The sequence below is a fragment of the Caenorhabditis remanei genome, chromosome V (genome assembly GCF_010183535.1).
Source record: "Caenorhabditis remanei strain PX506 chromosome V, whole genome shotgun sequence".
Lineage (NCBI taxonomy): Eukaryota > Metazoa > Nematoda > Chromadorea > Rhabditida > Rhabditidae > Caenorhabditis > Caenorhabditis remanei.
The window spans coordinates 13,993,660-14,016,131 of NC_071332.1; the positions used below are offsets into that span (position 1 = coordinate 13,993,660).

A 22,472-nucleotide genomic window follows, 5' to 3' on the forward strand; every position below is an offset into this window, starting at 1 on the left:
GAAAAGCGAAAACAGCTCCGCAAACACGGCGGCGCTTTTCTACGACTACAGTAACCGCGCTTTGTTTAAGTTGCTGCAAACTGTGCAAACAGTGCAGCAAAAATCTTGAAGGGTTTGGCTCGCGCAGCTTCGAAGCTATTTTTCAAGTTTTTCTCCTCAAAGTAATGGCAACATTAGCCGAGTTAGAAAAAGAAAAAGAACTATTCAAAAAGTTTCTCGCCGAAGAAACACAGAATGTTCGTGTACCGATCCCGATAACTACAATGTGTATTCAGTTCAAGCAGACGATTTCATCGTCAGCGTCTGTGAATTGCTTAAGAAAAAGGTAGATGCTTATAGAATACAATAAAAATGAACATTTCATTTCCCAGACTGGATAAATGGCGTCGATATATTCATGAATGGGATGGCTACGATACTGACACAAAAACTAAAATGATGTTCGGACTGAGTGCTTCGGTCCATCCTGATTTCTTGATAGAGTGAGATCATTAATCTTTTTGCATTTTCTTGTCTTTATCTATTTAATTTGCAGATTGAGGAAAGAGGCTGATGTGGAACTCGATTCCCTTCATCGAATCATTGCATACAAAAAGAAAGACGGAAGTTTGATTTTGCAAGGAAAACATGTAACTATAATGATATTTTCAACCACAAGCAATATAAATTGATTCAGGCATATCAAAAGCGTCGGACCGAACAGCAAGACAAGACGATGATGGAATTTTTAGCTGAGAAAGCGAAGACTGTAGATTTCCCTATGGCCGATTCAAGATTTGTGAAAGAATTTCAAATAGTTACGGGGTGTACGGAGAAAATTCATTCATTAGAATTAAGATACCCTCATGTTAAAAACGCCATTTACGAATCGGAAGATTATGATATAACAACCAAAATCAAGATGATGTTCATTTCGAGTACAAAACTTTTGGATAATGTTTTGGAAGAGTAGGTGAAACTCTCTCTTACCGTTTAAAAATTGATTTTCAGAATTCGAAAAGATGCTTATCTTGAGGTAGATGAACAAAAAAGAATCACCAAGTGCGTGGCGAACGACGGTTGTTTGGAATTGGAAGGAGATCATAGCATGTCCGCAAAATGTCAAGCATCTAAAAATGCTTACATACAGGAAATACGACAGACAACTCAAGGAACTAGTATTGAAGAAATAAATCCAGTTGATGATAAAGATACCAGTGATTCTACTGTCGCAAGAACTTCAAAAAAGGTTAATCAGATCGAAATCAATGATACCATCAAATTTCTCGTTGAAAAAACAAAAAATGCGACTTCACCAATGAATATGACAGAATTGACGAAAGAATTGTTGAAACAACGTGGAACCGCTGCAAGAAGTACTGTTTATAAGAGGTATCACTTTATGCTATGGACAAAACAAAATCTTCTTTTTTCAGAATTCAAAAAAATCGTCTGAAGATCGCCGAAATTGAAGAGCTGGACATAGATGCGAAAGTGAGAGCGATTTTTGCTTTGAGTGTTCCAGTTACAGACAATTTTCTTGAAGAGTGGGTTAACCACTTTTTATACTTATTGCGAATTTTTAAATTTAGACTGCGCGAAATTGCTGACGTGGAAATTGATGATCAGAACAGAATAAGTAAATACGAGGCCTTTGATGGAAGTTTGAGCCTCAAAGGGGATCACAGCTGGCTGCTAAAAACGAAATTTGGACTTCAGAAGAGGAGAGAAAGTGCCTCGAAAAATGAAGAAGTGGAAAAAGATGATAGTGTACAGATGGAAAATCAAAATCACTCGGAGTACAATGATCCTAATTTCCCAACATCAAGCGAGAGTTATAAAAGAGTCGAAATGCCTGAAGAGTCTGAACCAGTCGAAAAGAAAAGGAAGATTTCGAAAGAAAATGATTCCAGAGATAGTGAACCAGTCAGTTACGGTAAGCAGTCCTGTGTTCTCTGCATTGACTTATCTTACACATTCAGCGATTCCACGCGGCGACCCCTTCATCAGTCTCAAAGCATTTTTCAATCGACTTCGTGGCGTAGTGTCGGCATTAGGATCACCAACACTGAATCCAATAAAAAAGAGAATAGAAGAATCTATTGATATCCTGGGAGTCGATGATAAGGTATGAGCTAAAATCGCAAAAAACCAGCTCGTGTCTATCCTTACAGCACATTCCAACCGGTGTTATCCTTGATTCCCTCGAATCATGTCTTGCAGTTGTAACTGGAAACGTGAAATGGGATGTAAAACCAAAGGAAGAGTCAACAAGTTTCAGAGGATTTCTAATTGTACTCAAAGCTTCCATCAGTTATTTCAATAATCCAATGTTATTCGGTTTTCATCAGGAAATTTTAGCCATTCTTGAACATCTTCGCATGGAAGATAAGGTTTCGTCTAGAAAAGTTGGCAATAATCTATTTTCTTTTATTCAGCAAATCCCTGCCGAAAATGTTCGCACAGGATTGGAAGTGATGATTGATGTCGTGTTGAGCTGGTTCTCAAAAAATCTGGATTAGATAATTGTTTGTGTCTTGTTTTCGAATTGCTTCGAAAAATTATATTTTGACTGCACCTGTTGTTCTTCTTGTTTTTGTTTGTTTTTTTCTGTTACTGTTTGCTTGAAACTTTACTTTTTTAAATAAATATTTTGTAAACTTCAATAAATGAGAAATGGTTGTTAAATGTACTGTAAATATTCATATCAATCGTCGTATTTTCCCTGAGTTATCAAGTCTATCACTGAAGCCTAAGTGAGTGGAAAACTAACTGAGAACTTCTTTTTCGGAAGGACAGAAGAAGGACTCAGCTACAGTACTCGAATTGCGTGCATTCTGTCGTGAGAGTGAAAAAAACATACAAAAAATAGACTGAGCAATCTCTGAGAAGCCGCTGACAAAAAGTAAAAATTAATCTTCGACTTCAAGACTTTTTTAAAAATATTTTCAAATTTTCCAGCTAATGCCACCCGGTGAAACACCAGAAGAACATGCTGAATTAGTGAGATTCCTGATTGAGAACACCCAAAATGTCACGGCGCCGATAACTATTGCTCATCTGATCAGAGTGTTCGAAAGGCAAAATGGAAGGCGTTATTCTGAGAAGTGCTTGACGAAAAGGTAAGAACTTTTCTCATCCATTTGCTCAAAACTTTTTGTTTTTAGAGTTCAAAGAATTCGTGATAAAATTCATGAACTGGATAACTGTGATAGAGATGCGAAAGTGAAGATTATCTTTGCATTGAGTGGTTCGGTTAGTGCAGAATTTCTGATTGAGTAAGATAAAAGCATTATTTGAAATCGATTTAATAATTTTCTAATTTTAGGTTAAGAAGTAATGCAGAAGTTGAAGTGGACAATGAACAACGAATCACAAAATACAGAGATATAAATGGAAATCTCGAATTAAGTGGAAAACATGTAGTAATTTAGATGTTAAATTAGACCGGATTCCCACTTCTATTTTTCAGAAAGTTTATCCCGGCTGCTATGAAATAAAAATGATGGAGTGGTTGGCTCAAAAATCAAAAACATTATTGACACCGATCAATATAGAAACCCTGGCAAAAGAATACAAGGCGTCGGCCAAATGTTTACCCAATGTGATTTACCTTGAAGAGAGGTTTGTTTTTATTTAATCAAAGCATGAAATTCTGAAGAAATAAGTTCAGATTCCGGATAATCAGAAACAAAATTCACTCTTTTCCATATTACGATTTACCTTCTAAAGTTCGAATGATTTTTATCACAAGTGCGCAGATCGATCGAAACTTTCTGGATAAGTGAGTGCAGTATTTATTTTATAAATACGAATTATTAATTTTAGGCTGCGAGAAACTGGAAAAGTGGAAGTGGATGATCAGAATAGAATCACTAAATACGCCGCAAACGACGAAACTTTGACTCTTGAGGGAGATCACAGTTATAAACCGAGTATAAGTGAAGGTTATTCTGAAAAATTTCATCGAATGAATCTGGTTCGAGATATAAATTATAGTCTGGAAACCAAAAGTGAAGAAAGTCACTGGAGATATCAAAAACTTCCTGGGACATATCAGAAAAGAAATTCAGACTCTGACTATCTCGAAACACGCGAAGGATCCATTGAAAAATCAATCAAAACTAACAGAAAATCTGAAATTGATATCACCGATATTGACGAACACAAGGAAAATCGTCTAGAAGCTGGTTCTGATGGGTTGGAACCAAACGAGATCGCCGTCGAAAACCAAATAGAATCGGATTGCGAGATTCCAAATAAGACTGAGGAGGATCAAAATATTGTTGAATCAGTTTCATTCTTACCAAGTTTTCCAAAACAAACAAACATTGATGAGGAAGAAGACGGCTTCATTGAAGTTCCGATGGAAGAAGTCTTCAATCATTTCGATTCGGATGATGATGAGGATTCGGAAATGAAGGAAAACATTCAAAAACCAGCAACATCGAGTCTCAAAGACTTTCTTCAGCATCTTCTCTCATATTTGGTGGAATTAAATTCTCCTATTATGAGCTATGTTGTCAAGAACATGGAGGGATTAGTCAGAGTTTTGGGAGAACATGATAAAGTGAGTGACTATTAAAGCGCTGTAGATGACTTTATAGTTATTATGTTTTCAGGAAGTTCCCATCAACATCCTTCTCGATTTCCTTGAATCGTGCCTTTCAATCTTTATGCACAATGCCGGATGGAACTTGTCTGAACACGAAGAATCAACAAGTCTCAAAGAGTTTCTTGTATCAATCAGAACAATTGTCTGTTCAATCAGTCATTCTTCTCTTTATGATTTCTATCAGAAAATCAGAGAATTCATGAGAGAGCTTAATTTTCAAGATAAGGTTGGAAACTTCTGAAGCATGCTGAAATAAATTTAATTGCTTTTTATAGACAATCTCCATCGAAGCTATTCGGGATGCGTTGGATACTTCACTCGAAATTGTTTCTCGGTGGATTTATGAGAATAATGTTCTCTAAACTTGTTTTCCATTCTTCATTTTCTGTTATTTTTTACATTATTTTGCAAAGTTTTACCACAAATGCTCACATTTATTGTTATGTTCTCGTTGTCTTTATTAACATATTTCACAAGTTCCGCCTCTAATTGTAATTTATCTATTCGCAAGGTAGCAAAACAGCAAAAAAATGTTTCTTGCTTTTTTGTTACTTTGTGAGTTGTGACCAAAAGTTACTTCACATTTTATAGCTTCTTTTTGATTAGCATTTCAACTAAACTTTTGATAAACTTTTTTGAAATTATGTATTTCGCGTGATTTTCGGAACGTTCTCGAACGTCTCAACGTATTTTTCTAGTAGTTCGACGCTCCAAAAGCGAATACCACCTATCAAACGCAACAATTTCTTTCAAGAGTTGATGTGGTCTCGCAGCGATCGACGTTTCGAAACTGTATTTTTTACCAAAAATAATTTTTCCACATATTTTTTCTCATGCTTTTCGTGAAAGCTAAATAGTATCGAAACGTTATATTCTATCGTTGTCATGAGATTTTGGAACATAACTAAAATATAGGCACGTCTCGCGAAAAAAAAGCAGCTTTTGAAAATTAAGTCAGTCACTTGACAAGATTTTGGACCAGGCGCATGTAACCTTTTGATTATTTTTTCTCTTAAACTATTTTTTACAGAAAATGCCGAGTCTATTCGACAATACCAAATTAAATTTCTTCATTGTTACCAAAGGAACTCGGGCAGATTCTCCTATCAATATGATAGATATGTGTGAAGAATTCAATGAGAAAAGTACATCGCTTCTTTCCGTTGCTGTTTTACAAAATGCGTAAGTTCTCCGCGATTTCTTTTGCTTTATACAAAGTTTTCTAAAGTCGTATTTCCAGAGTTGACTTGGTTTGCAAGAAAATTCAACAAGATATCGAATACGACATTCATACGAAAATCAAAGTTCTGTTTGCATTCAAAGCACCAGTCGAAGCTCCATTCCTTGATGAGTGAGTTTCGACACGACATTCTCGATCTTTTTCTTATTTTACAGACTGAAGCAGTACTTTGATGTTAACTTAGACCGTAGCAATCGAATCGTTGAATACAAAGAAAAAGAAGAAGTTATAGTGAACAGATCTCATGATAGAGTAAGATTATCTCGCAGTTAATATTGACTACTTTAATTTTTAGAACTCTACGAATGTCCAACCCCAAGAGATCTACGAAAAGATGATGACGTTTTTGGCTGAGTTGACGAAGACTGTTGACTCTCCGATTACTGTTCTGAACTTCGTTACAAAGTTCAAAGAGTTCATAGGAGGAGACTGCGCGACCACAAAAATTTTGAATGAAAGGTGATTAATTTCTTCACATGCTATTGACGACATGATGTTAAGTTGTTGCTAGTAAGGAAATCTTCCGGAGATTTGCAGATACAAATTGGTCAAGCAGGGAATCTGGTCTTCTGCATTCGAAATTCCCATTAAAGTCAAGATGTTATTCATTTCGAAAGGACAAATTCGTTTACGCGATCTCAAAGAGTAATAAAACGTCATTAACCGTTGTGATATCTTAAATTTCAGAATTCGAAAAAATGCTGATGTTTATGTTGACAAATTCAAAAGATTGACCAGTTATAAGATACATGGTGAAAGTTTGGTACAAGGAAACAAAGAAGTCTGTGATTTCTTCAAATTCGTCGCTGATAAAACTCAAACTGAAGTGATAACTGAGTGGAGCATCAGAGATTACTGTAAAGAGTTCTTGGGCAGAAATTGCACTGAGAAATATATCAATTATCTGGTGGGACAGTGAGTAGCCAATCATCTTGATGCTGTGAGGTTTTGCTGAAAATAAAGTTTCAGAAACAATAAGCATCGTCAGGAGATTCCGGCAATGTCTGACTTGGATATGATCACAAAAATCAAAATGGTATTTGCGTTACGAGTTAAGGTTAATGTTAGTTTTGTAAAGAAGTAAGTGATTTAGAATTCTGTATTTGTTTTAAGAAAAGGTAGTGTTAAGGCTTCGAAAAGATGCTGACGTGGTATTGGATAAGAAGAAAGCGATTTTTTCGTACAGTGCACATGATGGAAGCTTGATTCTCAAATACCAGAATTTGAAAAGAAGCGTAGCTTTCAGAAATGCCGTTGGAAATGCCATTGAAAGAGTCCAGGAACCGTTTTCAGTAAATGGAGAGAATACTGGAAACTCTTCTGATTTTTCGAATTGTCGAAATATTGATGGAATCGGACCATCGACTAACACCAGAAAAAGAACTCATCCACTTACTCGTTCTTCAACAGAACAATCTACAAATGAACAGAATTTGGCTCCGAAAGTTTCAAAAGGAGTTAATAATTCCTCAAATCAGTTGACAACTTCTTCACGAGTTCCGGAGACTATTCAAAATTCTAAAAGTATTTCGATATCTATTAAACAAGAATTTGGATCAACACAACATGAAATTGAAGTTCCTATCAATCAGATAGTGAATCAACGTCACGTGGTAATGAAAGAAGAATTAATGGATAGTGATCCGGATGTGATCGTAGTAGGTGCTCCATCTACAACCGTCGCCGAGTTTATTACTTTCATTGGTGCATTCGTGCAAACAATGGAAACAGGAGGCTTATCGAATATTCTGTTGAGAATCAAAAATATAAAAGATTCGGCGGAAAAGAGTTCTAAAGTGAGTTGTTTGTTTGATCACTATATATTAACTTGGTGTTAAATTTCCAGACGCTGCCAATCGAAAGACTGTTAAATTCCGTCAGATCATTTCTAGAAATTGTGAAAACTAGTGCAGACATCGAATCTCCGCCAAATCAAGAAATGGTTTCTCTCGGCGGCATTTGTGATCTTCTTCGAGGCGCTTTGTGTTGTGCTCAACAGCGATCGTTGCAAAAGTACCAAGAGGAGCTGCTAACCTATTGCAAGGATCACAATTTGAAGGATAAGGTAACAATTCGATTTCCAATCTCAAGGCCACCCAAATAAATATCTTCATTTCAGATGGTTTCAATCGAATCCGTTCGCACTGGATTGAACATGACTCTCAATATTGTAGATCAATGAAATTAATCATTACTGATAATCATTCGTGTTCAATCTCTTCTTCTCTGAAGTTTTGTAATATTTTATTTGACCCCACTCCGTCAAACATCTGTTTCATCTGTTTTCTTGATTTTTTTGTTCGGTAAAATCTTTATTCGTATTTTTCTGTTTAATTTTACGTTGTTAAATATAAAAAGCTAAAAAAAATAATTTCCCATAGTTGTCAAGGACCAGCTTCCAAAAAAGTACCAATTTTTGTGATTACTCTCTTTCTTCGCTTGCAATTTACTTTTTGTGGTTTCCTGCTCAAAATTTCACAATTTAGAGGAACATGTCTTCTCACCTGTCGAATCAAGTTTTTTGTTTGATGATTCCGGATTTTTACGCTTCGGAAGCTTTGAGAGGTTATTTAACTCTCGAATAAAAAAAACATTTATTCTGAAAAATGATATAAAAACAAGTTGACAAGGGAGTATCTGACAAGAAACAATCGAGAGAAGGTGGCACATAAGGCAAACGTATTTAGGAAAGAAACAGGCTTGAAAAATGACAATGTTGGATTATAAGTATCACAAATAAGGCGAAACTAAAATTTCAGATGACGGGGTACGGAAGAACAAATTCAGAAAAGATTTAAAGATAAAATTATGGTGACTTGAGATGGTTTCAGAGATGGTCAGATGGAAGACGAAGAGATCCATTAAGGTGTATTTTGGAGATTATTACTTCTGAAATGAGAGAACTAGCATAACGCGTACTCACTTAGTTAGCCACTCACCACTCTTTTCTTTTCATATTTAGGTGGACAAATCTCTGAAAGGCACGTATGAATTGAGCTGGTCGCATATCTGGGTCAATTGAATTCACAGTAACCATAATCTTTTCAATGTTTTCTGATGAACATCTGGCTATTTCACCGTACGTTTTGATACCCAAAATATCGAATATTCGGCTGATGACGTCAATGAAATGATGGTTGCACACGGAGTGAAGTTTCCGACCGGTAACGAAATCTTTGACTTGTTGAATCGTGAATACTTCATGGAGGAACCAAACGGTCATGAGAATGACCTTCTCCTTATAAGCCGATAACTGTTTCATTTTTCGGCGGTCTTCAGATTTCGTGCAAATCGAACAACGTGCTGATGGCACACGCGGTTTCCGAGGTCGTTGAATTCTTTGGTTGAAATTTCTGAAACATTTATTATTCAACTATTAATTTCGTAGTAAACCAACAAATTATTCATAGAATCATCGTCTGAGCTTGTATTGCCATTTTCGACAATATAATTATTCCGATTGGCGAAGTTCGCTACCATAATCTTGAATCGTGAAGAATCTATCGGATAAAATTCATTGGCAGTAGCCAAAACTTTCTTCATCAATTCAGGAGAGCACGAGTATACATTGTCACAATTCTCGATACCCAGCCCCTTGCAAATCGACTCGGCAGTGCTAATGAAATGGGATCGACAGATGTATTTTCGGTCGCATGAATACAAATGCAATTTGGCTTTCTCGACGGTCAAATCTCCATGAAGAACAGATCCGATGAATAGCATGAGTCTTTCTTCTGCAGCCGTCACGCATTTCATCTTCTTTCTTAATCGTGTACTAGTACAAACTGAGCATCGATCACGACGTGGTTTCCGTTCTTGAACGGGACTTATTCTGAAAATGTAAAGAATTGTCCAAACACGATGCGTATTAAATTTCAAACCTTGTTTCGCCACTATTCTGTGATTCACTCCCAGCTTCTACCATGGAGCTACGGTGGACGGAGATCTCTCTGCAAACATGCAATTTTCGAAAGAAAATCAGTTGAATACAACAATTACCTGGGATCATGGTCAGGAATCTCATATTTCCTCGGTCGACCAGGTTTCCTGGTCGGTCCAATTGCGTCAATATCTGCACGAATCGAGAAACGTGGAATACTATTTTGATTATGCAGGAAGTATTTTTGAACAACATTCAGTTGTTCATAATTTCGATGAACGGGATCATTAGTGAGCAACGCGTCGTATGGATCATCTTCTTCATCTTCTTCTCTTTCGGACTGTTTAATTTCCGTCGTTTCCTCATAAGAATTGTATTGATTCATCTCTGATTTGTATTCATATGTCTCATCAACTGAATCGGACAGTGTTTCATCGTTGAAGTCCTCGGGCTCTTGTTTGATGTATTTTTCATCGAGAAAATCCTTCGGTTTCCGCTCTTCATTCTCCATTATGAGGGACTATTTGCCACGCCCTGCAAGTATTATTGATCGAAAAGTTGTATTTTGTACGTTGAAGGTATACACTAAAATAGAAGTCTTCACAAGCAAAAAAATGATTAGCTAATCGATTAGAGCAATATTGTCGCAACAAAAAAGTTCCGACATTTTTTACCGACGCGTGTTTGCGGACTTAGCGCAAAATTTAATAATTTTGCACTAAGTCCGCAAACATGCGTCGGTATTAAAAAATGTCGGAACTTTTTTATTTCGATAATAGTATTTTAGTAAATTTTAAGAAAGAAACCTGCAGAATGGTATTCAGGGGCCAGAAAGGTGGCCCACCCGGGGTCTCACTAGAGCGCGTGTGCGCAAATAGAGAAGACCACCCTCGAAGAAAACATTGGTAGGAGGGAGGCCATGTGTTATTTCTCCCTCCGAAAGAATATGTACAGCGGCACATTATTTTCTAAATAACGATAGAATGGTACAAGCTTTCTTCGTGGGTAGATCCATTAAAACAGTGCAACAACAACAACAAATTGAAGCAACCTTATTTAGCATTTAACTTTTTTTAATAGAATAAGTTGTTTTGTTTGAAAATTCTAGTGAAATAACTATTGTTTTGAACTTTGACGCCCCGAACGAGTTGGAGCGAAAAATGCGCGTAAAGTTAAATGACTTGTACGCAAATATTTTACGTACTTTACGAGATACAGTAATGTAACTAACGAGCGATGCTTTTGCCACGTCAAATTCGGAGGCCGTACCGAACGGGGAGAAACGAGCGAGTGAGAGAAACGAAACGGGGAGAAACGAAACCGGGAGAAATGGTGGCGCGGCGTTTACCGGGCTGTCAATGTGATGAAATTGTGCATAAAGCTATAAGTAATGTTCCTAAATGTTGTCAGATGAAAAATGACAAAAAAGGCGGTCATCAACAAAATATGAGTTGAAAGCGATAAATACCACTTCTTCGTTAGAATGTTTGTATAACATGAAATGTGTGAATTTAACTTTAAAATTAATATTCTTAAACATTTCGCACAGTTTAAGAGCATTTACATCCCGATAAACGCCGAGCCGCCATTTCTCCCGGTTTCGTTTCTCCCCGTTTCGTTTCTCCCGGTTTCGTTTCTCCCGCTTTCGTTTCTCTCACTCTCTCGTTTCTCCCCGTTCGGTACGGCCTCCAAATTCGGGAAACAAAAGTGTGTTCGGTCCCCTATTCTCAGTGAAATTTTACTGTTTTCAGCTTGCCGGCTTTGATTTTCAGCTTTTTAAATATGTTGTTAATATTTCACGAGTGCAAAATTCGGCAAAACGCAACCCTTATCAAATAAAAATATATCTTTCACAGGCAAATAGGAAGTTCCACTCCCATAACCGAAAATGGATGGTTCCAACGATGCGAACGATGAAAATGTGAGTTATTTTTTTAATCATCTTGATTTGCTGAGAATTTCCGACAAAGAATTGTAAATTATTTTCGTGTTTTCAGAAACGACCCGATGTCAAATCGCCAGCTCCGAAATCTCCATTTCGCATAGGCGCCAGGCTTTTCGGAAATTCAATTGCAAACTGTGCAGATGAGAATTTAGAGGACACTTGCACTGAATTTGATAGTCCAAATCTTTCTCGTGCAGACGCGGAAGAAATCGATGAAAATCTGGAGCAAACGAAAATTGGAATACCATTTGTGACAACAACGCATAATTTAAGTGTTGTTGAAGAGAGTGATGAGAGGACAGCTGAAGATGATGAAACTGATGGAAATATCTCACAAGATGACAATGTGTTCGTTCAAGAGGATGAAATTTCCTCTCCCACACGTCAACTCTCTGAAATAAAGCAAGTGATAGACGATTCAACTGCAACCACGCCTATTCTTCTCGCGTCACAAATTGATAAAGGACACCATTCCATTAACATCCGTTCAGTGGAATCAGAACTACCGCAAATTGTTCAACCCGAACCTCAAATCGATTACTCTTTGTAAGTGAATCCAACGCAGAAAAGAATAAATATTGAAACTTTTTTCCAGACATGAGTTTGAGTTGATTGAAATGAAGGTTGAGTATGATGAAATGATAAAAATGTTCCAAAACGATATAGAAGAAGGAAAAGCTCGAGAAGAGGCTTTGAAACAATCGATAGAAAACAATCGCCAATACATTCATGAATTGGAATCGAACGTTCAAAAACTTGCTGACTTGAACCAATCGAATGTCTCCGAGTTATCAGTCGAATCCGAGAGAAGAAACTCCGAGCTTACCATCCTTCAGTCGAATCTTGTTGAATTGTCCGCCAAACTAGAAATTGCTCAAGCTGATCTCTCTGAATCTGAGAAAGCACATCAGGAGACGATTCAAAACCTCAAAGCAAGTATCGAAAGTTCGAATATTTCGCTTGTGGTTCTTCAAGAAAAACTTGATGACGCAGTGTCAAAATGTAATAGAAGAGAAACAGAGGTTAGTAAATCCATTTTCAATTTCAGAAGAGCAGTGATATAACTTTCAGCTAATCAGTCAAGCCCAGCAACATCAAGAGCAACTTGAGAAGCTTCAGTTAGTGATTTCGGAAAATCAAAACACAGCTGAACAGCCGGAAACCGAAGAGCTCCACGCTCGTATCGAAGAGATGCAAGCATCCATCAATTTTGCTCAAAATGCCATTGAAACCGCTAACTATGCTCAAGCTACTCTTCGAAACGAACTTCAGGAATCCGAAAAAAAGCTGGAAGCAGCTGAAGAAGCTCTCACTGTTAAAGAAAACACAATAATCACCCTCGAATCAAGAATTGAAGCCATATCTCGGGAATTTGAGGGACGACTCGAAGAGGCGGATCAGTTGAAGGCAGAAGCAATGAGGATGGAAACAATGACTGCTTCATTGTCAGATATAGAACAACAGGTCAGAGAATTAACTGCGGAATTGGAGGAATTCAAACGTCGTGTCATCGAAGCGGAGAGAACTGCTCAAAATGATGTCACATCGATACGAGACGAGAAAAAAGAACAATCAATTGCTCTTGACGAAGCAAAAACACGAATTGTCATGCTCGAAAAGAAGTTGAAAATGTCTGAAAAAGAAGTGGGAAGACTCGGTAAATTATGTGATGATTTCGACGACGAGGAGCAAGATTACAGAGAGGAAATCGTCAAGTTGAAAGCTGAAATTAAACAGCTTAAATTAATAAAGTCCCCGATGGGAGCCCTTGAAGAGGAAAGAATAAGGTTTGAATATTTATGTCTTCGCTTCTGCTCACGTTTGTATTTCAGTACCAAGCCACAGGACAACGATGATGTATTTGAAGATGCGCAGGACTCTTTTCAATCAGAAGCTGACCATCAATCCGTGTTTTTAAGAATTGACGCTGCTGACGAGATGGTTCATCCAGACGACAAATCCCTTGAGAGACCTGAATCTGAAATTTCGCCGAATCCGAATTGATTGAGGTGCCAACAACAACAATTTTTATCATTTTCATCCGTTTTATCGACAACACCAACCGCTTAACGTGTCATAACAGAGTACTCTGCACCCATGTGTTTACTGTATACATATTCAAATTCATAGAGTAAAAAAGTTTTATTTCATTCATAGTTTTCTGTTCTGATTTTTGAAGGACCTATTGACGGAGTCGAATACCCCATCGGACCAGATCTTTGGTTTCGATTCTTGTCACCACCGAGTAGTGCTCAGTGAATAAATGAAAACTTTACTACAAAACATTTTATTCTTAACCTTTCCGATTCAATACAAATGAGATTTTTCAATAGTTAGACGATACTCTTCCACTTGTTTCCAATCTTGATACGAGCTGGCATGAAGTCAGGACATTCAATTTCCAATTTCATTTTCTTTTTCTCTTGACGATCCGGAATAGTGATTTCGACGTCAAGTGACAGAACAACTCCATTACATGACATGATTGGATTCACTTGAATTTGATCCGTCAGTACTTTACATTGAATTTTTGATCCAGTTCCAGAGACGGAAGAAGCAATAACTTCCTGGAATTAAAAGTGATTGATAAAATCTCTGATTGTGTGTTTCAGAATGTACCATTTTCTTCATTTCCTCAGACTTCAGACTAACACAACTGTACTCTGAAATCGTCTTTTTCCCCTTTGATTTCTTCGGAATTTCTTGTTTAGTTGGTGGAGAAAGAACCAATGGTTTCGGATCTTCGTGGATTTTCAGAGACTGTAATTATCTTTAATTGGATACGGTAATTATATTTAATTACTTTTGAAACAATGACATCTGCAGTACTCCGTCCAACACTTCCACCGGTCGATGGTTGAGAACATTGGATTTCACAAGGATCGCCTTCTCGAGGAAGAGAGCGCAAGATCTGAATATATGTATTTGGAATGACTGAATGAAGTAGATCAAATACCTTCTCAACTTCATTGATTGTGCGAAGAGAAAGACCATTCAGATAGCACGTCGTTGCTCTCGCGTCTGCCATATTTCTCAACTTTTCAAACTAATTTCATTTGGTTTCAATTCTTTCAGTTACTGAAGATATGGAATGTCACGTGCATGAAGTTTATTGTTTTGATTATTGACGACTTTGAGCCACTATCGTCTCTTTTTAGTAAACTTTCTAGAAAATCGATGTGTCCCAACCAGTTTTAGGCTTTTAATATTATTATATTTGAAAAAAGCTCAACGAAAAAACTAATTGATCACAAAAAAACAGCACTTGGTGAGAGAGGGTGAAGGCACAAAAAGAAATGAGAGAACCTAGAACAAATTCTAATATTTAAAAAAGTGATAACTTTGAAGAGAAATTGGCAAAGAAAACAATGATAATGCAGTAAAAGATAATTCCTATAACAACTGAAAAAACAAAAATAGTAGTCATTTGATTCAATATGAATCTTGATCCTTGAATCCAAACGTCTGCTTCTCCACTAATTTTCTAAAAATTCCATCCTTGATAGCTATTAATTCCTCATAACTTCCACATTCCGCCACACTTCCTTTATCGACAACGACGATTTGATCGGCGTGTTTGATTGTGGATAATCTGCAATTAAAGTTTCTTTTTGAAATCAATTGAAAGCTCGACCCACCTATGAGCGATAATCATAACTGTCTGTTTACTATTGGCAAGTAATTTATTGAGTGCAATTCTAACAAGATATTCAGAAGAAGCATCTAATGCTGACGTCGCCTCGTCCATAATGAGTATATTCGGCTTCTGAAAATTTAATGATTCGATTTGTATAAGACTTATCGGCGTAATTCAAGGAGAGCCCCCCATCCAGTTGAGCCCCCCACGTTGATAGCAACCCTTGCAAAGCCCCCCACCAGTACAAATTTGGTGGGGGGCTCTCTTTTCGAGTGGGGGGTTTCTCTTGAATCGCTCTGTTCAACATTCGTCCCCCACCTGTAGAAATGGGGGCTCTACTTTAATTACCCGGCATACTTAAAAAAGAGCCCCCCCCCCCTCTCCTAAACAGCCAACTCTTGGTGAAAGATGAGCCCCCCACCAGAGTTGCATGGAAGTGAAATTTTCTTATCCGGAAGTCGGAAGTCGGAAGTCGGAAGTGAATTTCCTTATCCGGAAGTCGGAAGTCGGAAGCGATTTTCCTTATCCGGAAGTTGGAAGTCGGAAGTCGGAAGCGATTTTCCTTATCCGGAAGTCGGAAGTCGGAAGTCGGAAGTGAAAAAACGCCCGGAAGTCGGAAGTTGGAAGTCGGAAGTCGGAAGTCGGAATTAGATTTTTTCTCAAACTTTCAAAAACTCCAAGAGAAAAATCATGAAATTCGCGAAAATCAGTGGAAAACTAGTTTTTGGCTGAAGAAAAGCCTATTTTCTGTCCTTTTAGACCATTTTTCCTTGTATTTCTGGGAAATTTACTTTTCCGAAATTTCACCGTTATGGAATGACGGAAGTCGGAAGTAAATTTCCTTATCCGGAAGTCGGAAGTCGGAAGTCGGAATGGAAAAAATGCCCGGAAGTCGGAAGTCGGAAGTCGGAAGTCGGAATTCCATGCAACTCTGCCCCCCACGATTTAATAATCGGCCCCCACGAAACAAGCCCCCCACCATAAAAGTGATTCATTCAAGAATGGGACCCCACCATTAAAAAACAAGCCCCCATCGTTCAATATCGGCGCTCTCTTGTCAAAAACTGGGATTTTACTGCGCTATCCCCTCCAAAATGCCAATATTCAATTAATCTTCAGAAAGGAAGGTAAAACATTTGCTGAAATTAGTGAAAAACCAAGAAAAAATGGGGAAAAATTAATGGAAAAACTATGATTTTCGAAGTCCGCATATTATAATCTGCAATGCACTTGAAATCACGCAAAAACGGGGGGCTCTTCTTTAATCCACTGGCATTTTATATTACGACAGAATGGGGGGTTCTGCTTGAATCCGCTTTGGGGTGGGGGCCCAATCTTGAACGGGGGTCTCATATTGAATGGGGAGAGGGGGCTCTCCTTTAATCAACTTTCTATTTGAAGATAGTAACAGTGGGGGACCAATGTTTAACAAGCTTGTTTCCCAAAGTTTACTGGTGGGGGGCTTTTCCAGGACAACTTTTGGGGGGTCATTTTTGAATTAGGGGGGGGGACGGTATTTGAATTTCACCGACTTATCAGAGTACTTACATTCACAAGGGCTCTTGCAATAGCAATTCTCTGCTTCTGTCCTCCACTCAATGTCGAACCGTGTTCGCCAACTTTCGTATCGTATTTTTGAGGGAATCTCATGATGAATTCGTCAGCATTCGATTGATCTGCAGCTGACACAATCTGAAAAACGAAGTTTCAAACGTCTGAGAAAATATTTCAGCCCACATACCTCTGCTTCAGATACTTTATCAGGTTCTGTACTTCCGTAAATGATATTATCTCTGATAGTTGTTGAAAACAGAACTGGTTCCTGTCCAACAGTTCCGATATGTCTTCGCCAGTATGATGGATCCAAATCCTTCAAATCAACTCCATCGACAAGAATTCGTCCACTTGTTGGATCATAAAGTCTCAATAAAAGTGATGCAATTGTTGATTTTCCAGATCCTGAAGATCCAACAACTGCAGTGATCTTTCCAGCTGGAACATCGAATGAGATGTTATGGAATAGAGGATCACGATCAGCATATCCGAATGCAACATGCTCGAAACGAATCGCTTCCTGTACATTTCCTTTCTGAATTCCTCCTTCCAATGGAATCTTTGGTTCACGATCTTTGAGTTCGAAGAGTCGATTACTTGCACCAAGTCCTTTCATCAATTCCAGATAGAATCCAGACATCGCTGACAGACTTCCAGCACTGAGAACTGCGTACAGACAGAATGAAGATAGTTCTCCTGAAAATATATTCAGTGTAATAAAATCAAGTATTGGGCAATTACCATAAGTGAGAAGTCCTTGACTGATTAGATTACTTCCATAGAAAAGAATCGAGGATAATGACAAATATCCGGTAAATTGGAACTGAAAACGTCAGTACTTTCTTTCCATAATTCTCTATATTCGATTACTTACCGATCCAAACATGCATCCTTTTGCGAATCCTTCTTTCTTTGAAATCAACCAAATATCGTTGATTTTGTCTGAATATGCAGCCAATTCTTTCTTTTCTGCTACCAACATTCTGACAGTTCGAACTGATGAAAGACGTTCAGTGGCTACTTGATTAGCTCCAGCAACCGCTTCTTGCATCATAAGTGTGTATTTTCTTTGTAGTTTTCCGAAAACTGCAAATGTACCGACGATGACTGGAACGACGACAACAATCACTTTGCACATGGCGAGGGAAGTGTATACCTGGAATACAACAAATAAATTATGAACTTGGAAGCTCAGATGATTGTTTCCAATAAACTGTACACTATTTATCATAGCAAAACATCAAAACTCACCATAAGACCGCCGGAACCAAGACAGGTAAGCAATGCTCTAGCTCCATCACTCAAGTTCATTGAAACAGAATATCCAACAATAAGTGCATCTGTAGAAAGTCGAGAAACAATCTCTCCAACTTTATTTTTATCGAAAAATGCCATATCTTGACGAAGTACACTGTTGAACACTGTTTTGCGCAGATCGTTGATTACAAGCTGACCTTTAAGAATAATAAAGACATGATGACAGTAATTTTTCAAAATGCTCACCTGCTGTATGCATGCAATAAATTCTGGCAGCAATTGCCAATGCTCCAAGCATCAAAACTCCTACAAGTGCTACTGGATTCTCTTTGAAATATCTGGCGAGAATCAATGATTTGTCAGTTTGATCCATTTTGTCTTGTTTCGTTTCATCCCATTCATCAATCAGTTTTCCAAGAACTCGTGGTGTCAGAAGGAAAATGGTACTGCTGACTCCGAGAAATGAGATTCCCACTGAAAATTTTCCAAGTCCGGCGTTTTTTGTATTAACCAAAACGACTTACACATAATTCTCCATTTGTAAGGTCCAGCAAGTGATAAAATTGCTTTTAAATCTTTCCAACTAGCATTTTTAAGTTTGTATGACTCTCGTTTTGTTTCTACTACGCTGACCTGAAGAATAGTTGATATTTCATGACTTTTAAAACATTTTACAACGATTTCAGCTGAAAACAAATCGAAAACTAACATTTCTAAAAGCCTGCTTTGATTTTATCACTGTACTTCGCAAGAATCCCGTCGTTCTTCCGACTTGTGGTGCGTAACAGAACAGTCTACAAAACTCCGCCGTTTGAAGTGAAAAGTCGATAAATTATGTTACCTCGTCGAGCTAGAAGGTATTGAAGAACACCTGGAGCAGCATAGTCTGCTCAAATGTGATAGAAGAGACATGAAGAACGCTAGAATGATTTAATTAGAATGACATGATGCAATAATGCAGAAAAACAATGAAAAATTACTGATTTGCAAGTGGAAAGTTGTTGAATACTTATGAATAACTGATAATCTAGCTTTTCAATAATAAATTAACACGTAAACCAGTGAAAATACTTTGAAAATCTGTGTAAAAAAGAAAAAGAAAATATAAATGCGCGAAAAAACCAGAGATACGCTCAGGGGTTACTGGTGAGAATTCGGTGAGTGTTTGCGTCTTCTGGGTTTTTGGAGGGAAGTTCAAAAAAGAAAAAGGGTTTCAAGAGCTTTTCTGAAGGATTTATTATAATTATTAGATTCTGAATAATTTCCGGTGGTTATTTATAGTCTTTGAAAACTAAAACACATTCGGTTAGATATTTTTGACAAAACTCGGTATTACAACATTTTGCAAGAGAAATTATGCAAGCGTTTGTAAATACAATAGTGTACTTGACAGTTTCAGATAGATTTTTCATAAAAGTAATAAGGGATTTTTCGAAAACACTAGAATTCGAACTGAAAATATCTATCAAAAGATTGAACTGCCAGTATCTCTATTCATCTTTCAGGAAATTCGGAAGTTCAGTCTGTTGATTAGATTTTTACAGTCAAGTTATGTGTTCATTTCCATGCATTCAAACTAAATTATTTATTTCTCAAAAACATAAATATTAGACTTTCAATATCTCGTCTTGGTTCTTCCAGTATTCGTTGTTTTCGTCCGAGTAGTGCTTCTCCCTCCCCCAGAAGACGTCGTTCTCCTTCCACGTCTTCCTCTTCTTCCACCACGTCTTCCACCTGATTCCATATAATCTTCATCATAGAATCCTCCTCTTCCTCCTCTCATTTCGTTATCTCTTTTCTCTTTTTCCATTCTCTGATTCTGATAAAACCAGAATCCGATTCCACCAGCGAGTGAGCACATACACATGGCTGCAATTAATACAAGTAGAATAATCGAGTATTTCGTAAGGGATTCTTCAGTTGTTGTTTGTGGAGGATGAGTTATGTAAATTGTTTTAGTTTCTTTCGCATTCGGTTGCTCAGTTACATAGATGATTTCGGGTGGAGGAGGAGGTGGAAGAGGTGCTTGAACTGGTGGAGGTGGTGCTCCAGGAAGAAAAGATGATGCAATATTCAGTCCTCCGATGAGGAACGGCTGTAATTGTTACCTTTGTGAATTTTCTAAACGCTAACTTACTAAAAGAGGAAGCATTGCTTGATTTGGTCGGTAGATTGAAGAAAGAACCGGCAAATTATTAATACTGATGTGAAGTTTCTAACAAGCATATAAAAGTAAGCATATAAAAGTCCTGGTTCAAAAGGACAGGTCAGGCTGAAAAGTGGTACCAAAACAATTCAAAGTCAGATTGTTTTGTTGTCGAAAAAAGATTCACAAAACAATTAAAATACAAATTTACTATTTATTAAAAATTAACACATTGAAGACAGATCTATCTTTTTCCCAAGTATCATCTACGATGTTTTCTAGTTTTTGTTCCAGAAGTTCCTCCAGTTGACATAGTTGATCTACTACGTCTTCCTCCACGTCTTCCTCCACGTCCTCTTGCCGCTTCCATCTCGTAGAAATCTCTGTCTCTGTCTCTCGACTCGTTTGCTCTCTTCTCCGCCTCCATCTTACTGCTCTGCCACATATAGAAACCAATTCCACCAGCCATCGAAATCATACATACAACCAAAATGAATATGATACCAATGATTCCATAAGTAGTCAATGTCTCCGGGGCTCTGGTTGCCGGTGGATACGGAGCTTGAGTTATGAAAACTTTTTCAACGACCTCTTTTGCAGGATTTGTCACGTAAACAATTTGAGGCGGAGCAGGTGGTGGAGGAGCTGGAAGTGGAGGTGGAGTTGGAGGAGGTTGTCCAACTAAACCACCAAGAAGTCCCCCAACAGTATTCATTATTGCTGGAGCCTGGAAATAATTATATATCTTTAACTGAAACGTTTTCATGACTCACAAAGGCTAAGAACGCCATGATTTGCTTCGATTGATTACTTCGGAGAAGCTACAGACGAGAATACAAGATTTTCTGATCAAACGACTCTTTATATTTATCTCTTAACGAAACCAGGCAAAGGGCGAGGCTGAGGCCAGAGTAGTCAGGGCGAGGCCGGTTAGGATAAGGTTACTGTAACAAGGCTTCGCCACGTGTTGTGGTTGGCAGTGTAGGATCGGTTCAAATGAAATTCACTTCTAGAGATTTCAGATGCCCCAAACGTCAGGTATTTTTAATGCTTTTGAAGATTCGCTTTCTTAAATTGTTATGAAGAGTGAGAAGAGAATCCATCTAATAGCATCAGTTCCAAAAGTGATGGTAAGTCTTTTCAGGACTTTCCCATTCCAGAACTGTCACGTTTCAGAACTGCAGCTTTCAATGTTGCCACATACCACTAATTGATACATTTTCAAGTTGAGTATATCCGGATCATTATTTTCTCAATTTGAAAGTGCCGTTCGCGAAGAGGACCAGTTAACATGATGTACACATTTCTGTTTCGGTAATTTCAAAAGAGCCAACAAAGTCCAAAACATAATTTATTAAAAATTTTAAAACCAAATCAAGTAATTTAGAGATTATCTCCTTTTAGTTCTCTTCGTTCTCGTCCGTGTTCCAGAAGTTCCTCCAGACGACATTGACGATTCACTCCGTCTTCCACCACGTCTTCCGCCTCGTCCTCTTCCCGCTTCCATCTCGTAAAAGTCTCTGTCTCTCGACTCGTTTGCTCTCTTCTCTGCCTCCATCCTACTGTTCTGCCACATATAGAAACCAATTCCACCAGCCATCGAAATCATACATACAACCAAAATGAATATGATTGCAACGATTCCATAAATAGTCAATGTCTCCGGTGGTCTGGTTGCTGGAGGATACGGAGTTTGAGTAATTAATACAGTTCTTTCAACGACTTTTGCTGGATTTGTCACGTAAATAATTTGAGGCGGAGCAGGTGGTGGAGGAGGTGGAAGTGGAGGAGGTACTGGTGGTGGTTGACCAACTCCTTTGCCAAGCATTCCCCCGAACATGTTGAGTCCCAAGCTGATCAGTGGCTGAAAATATGACATATGTGCTTGAACAGAAATAAATGTCAGTGTTAAAATCGAGGTACTTACTAGCCAGGCAACCATCGTTCGTTTTGTTCGAGGAAATCGAAGTCAAAAAAGCTTGAGAAGGAAGTTCAGACCCTTGATTGATTGAATAGACAACAACGGCTACAGGAATTCACCAAAGATTTGGAGTAAGGTCAGGGTATAAGAACAGGTAAGGGGAATATGGCCGAGGTTAGGGGTTTTTGGCAAAAAAGCGCGGTTTTTAGGAAAAGTTCATCTTGAGCAATAATTCAGGTGCTACCCCAAATACGAACTAGATCAGAACCGGCACGAATGAGAACTGATACGAATTAGA

At 37.9% G+C, this 22,472-nt stretch overlaps 10 protein-coding genes across 10 annotated transcripts; 4 read left to right on the top strand and 6 right to left on the bottom strand.

Annotated features, from left to right (window-relative positions):
• Positions 1 to 164: 164 nt before the first annotated feature.
• Positions 165 to 2,501, top strand: GCK72_019832 (uncharacterized protein; the record flags this gene model as incomplete). The annotated part of the gene is made up of 10 exons (XM_053733251.1): positions 165 to 325; positions 372 to 482; positions 536 to 629; positions 677 to 948; positions 991 to 1,371; positions 1,416 to 1,526; positions 1,572 to 1,915; positions 1,962 to 2,107; positions 2,154 to 2,372; positions 2,418 to 2,501. 10 exons carry the CDS (start codon positions 165 to 167, stop codon positions 2,499 to 2,501), a joined length of 1,923 nt encoding a protein of 640 aa, XP_053582164.1.
• Positions 2,502 to 2,943: 442 nt separating this feature from the next.
• GCK72_019833 (uncharacterized protein) lies at positions 2,944 to 4,956 on the top strand (the record flags this gene model as incomplete). Its single annotated transcript, XM_053733252.1, has 9 exons — positions 2,944 to 3,101; positions 3,147 to 3,257; positions 3,308 to 3,404; positions 3,452 to 3,603; positions 3,653 to 3,763; positions 3,808 to 3,926; positions 4,053 to 4,549; positions 4,602 to 4,820; positions 4,870 to 4,956. The coding sequence occupies 9 exons, from the start codon at positions 2,944 to 2,946 to the stop codon at positions 4,954 to 4,956; spliced, it is 1,551 nt and encodes a 516-aa protein (XP_053582165.1).
• Positions 4,957 to 5,627: 671 nt separating this feature from the next.
• Positions 5,628 to 8,016, top strand: GCK72_019834 (uncharacterized protein; the record flags this gene model as incomplete). Its single annotated transcript, XM_053733253.1, has 10 exons — positions 5,628 to 5,776; positions 5,835 to 5,945; positions 5,990 to 6,086; positions 6,130 to 6,293; positions 6,372 to 6,479; positions 6,522 to 6,749; positions 6,804 to 6,914; positions 6,964 to 7,630; positions 7,681 to 7,899; positions 7,954 to 8,016. The coding sequence occupies 10 exons, from the start codon at positions 5,628 to 5,630 to the stop codon at positions 8,014 to 8,016; spliced, it is 1,917 nt and encodes a 638-aa protein (XP_053582166.1).
• Positions 8,017 to 8,769: 753 nt separating this feature from the next.
• Positions 8,770 to 10,225, bottom strand: GCK72_019835 (uncharacterized protein; the record flags this gene model as incomplete). The annotated part of the gene is made up of 4 exons (XM_003116306.2): positions 8,770 to 9,187; positions 9,232 to 9,666; positions 9,716 to 9,784; positions 9,834 to 10,225. The coding sequence occupies 4 exons, from the start codon at positions 10,223 to 10,225 to the stop codon at positions 8,770 to 8,772; spliced, it is 1,314 nt and encodes a 437-aa protein (XP_003116354.2).
• A 1,377-nt stretch (positions 10,226 to 11,602) lies between these two features.
• GCK72_019836 (uncharacterized protein) lies at positions 11,603 to 13,663 on the top strand (the record flags this gene model as incomplete). Its single annotated transcript, XM_003116653.2, has 5 exons — positions 11,603 to 11,635; positions 11,712 to 12,205; positions 12,255 to 12,681; positions 12,731 to 13,446; positions 13,492 to 13,663. 5 exons carry the CDS (start codon positions 11,603 to 11,605, stop codon positions 13,661 to 13,663), a joined length of 1,842 nt encoding a protein of 613 aa, XP_003116701.2.
• A 329-nt stretch (positions 13,664 to 13,992) lies between these two features.
• GCK72_019837 (uncharacterized protein) lies at positions 13,993 to 14,687 on the bottom strand (the record flags this gene model as incomplete). Its single annotated transcript, XM_003116605.2, has 4 exons — positions 13,993 to 14,226; positions 14,279 to 14,419; positions 14,463 to 14,570; positions 14,616 to 14,687. 4 exons carry the CDS (start codon positions 14,685 to 14,687, stop codon positions 13,993 to 13,995), a joined length of 555 nt encoding a protein of 184 aa, XP_003116653.2.
• Positions 14,688 to 15,091: 404 nt separating this feature from the next.
• GCK72_019838 (uncharacterized protein) lies at positions 15,092 to 19,019 on the bottom strand (the record flags this gene model as incomplete). Its single annotated transcript, XM_053733254.1, has 11 exons — positions 15,092 to 15,251; positions 15,298 to 15,425; positions 16,845 to 16,988; positions 17,038 to 17,546; positions 17,592 to 17,673; positions 17,725 to 18,006; positions 18,102 to 18,304; positions 18,354 to 18,581; positions 18,632 to 18,740; positions 18,817 to 18,901; positions 18,949 to 19,019. 11 exons carry the CDS (start codon positions 19,017 to 19,019, stop codon positions 15,092 to 15,094), a joined length of 2,001 nt encoding a protein of 666 aa, XP_053582167.1.
• A 703-nt stretch (positions 19,020 to 19,722) lies between these two features.
• GCK72_019839 (uncharacterized protein) lies at positions 19,723 to 20,259 on the bottom strand (the record flags this gene model as incomplete). Its single annotated transcript, XM_003116421.2, has 2 exons — positions 19,723 to 20,202; positions 20,245 to 20,259. The coding sequence occupies 2 exons, from the start codon at positions 20,257 to 20,259 to the stop codon at positions 19,723 to 19,725; spliced, it is 495 nt and encodes a 164-aa protein (XP_003116469.2).
• A 256-nt stretch (positions 20,260 to 20,515) lies between these two features.
• GCK72_019840 (uncharacterized protein) lies at positions 20,516 to 21,044 on the bottom strand (the record flags this gene model as incomplete). Its single annotated transcript, XM_003116168.2, has 2 exons — positions 20,516 to 20,980; positions 21,027 to 21,044. The coding sequence occupies 2 exons, from the start codon at positions 21,042 to 21,044 to the stop codon at positions 20,516 to 20,518; spliced, it is 483 nt and encodes a 160-aa protein (XP_003116216.2).
• Positions 21,045 to 21,643: 599 nt separating this feature from the next.
• Positions 21,644 to 22,195, bottom strand: GCK72_019841 (uncharacterized protein; the record flags this gene model as incomplete). The annotated part of the gene is made up of 2 exons (XM_053733255.1): positions 21,644 to 22,117; positions 22,181 to 22,195. 2 exons carry the CDS (start codon positions 22,193 to 22,195, stop codon positions 21,644 to 21,646), a joined length of 489 nt encoding a protein of 162 aa, XP_053582168.1.
• Positions 22,196 to 22,472: the final 277 nt, after the last annotated feature.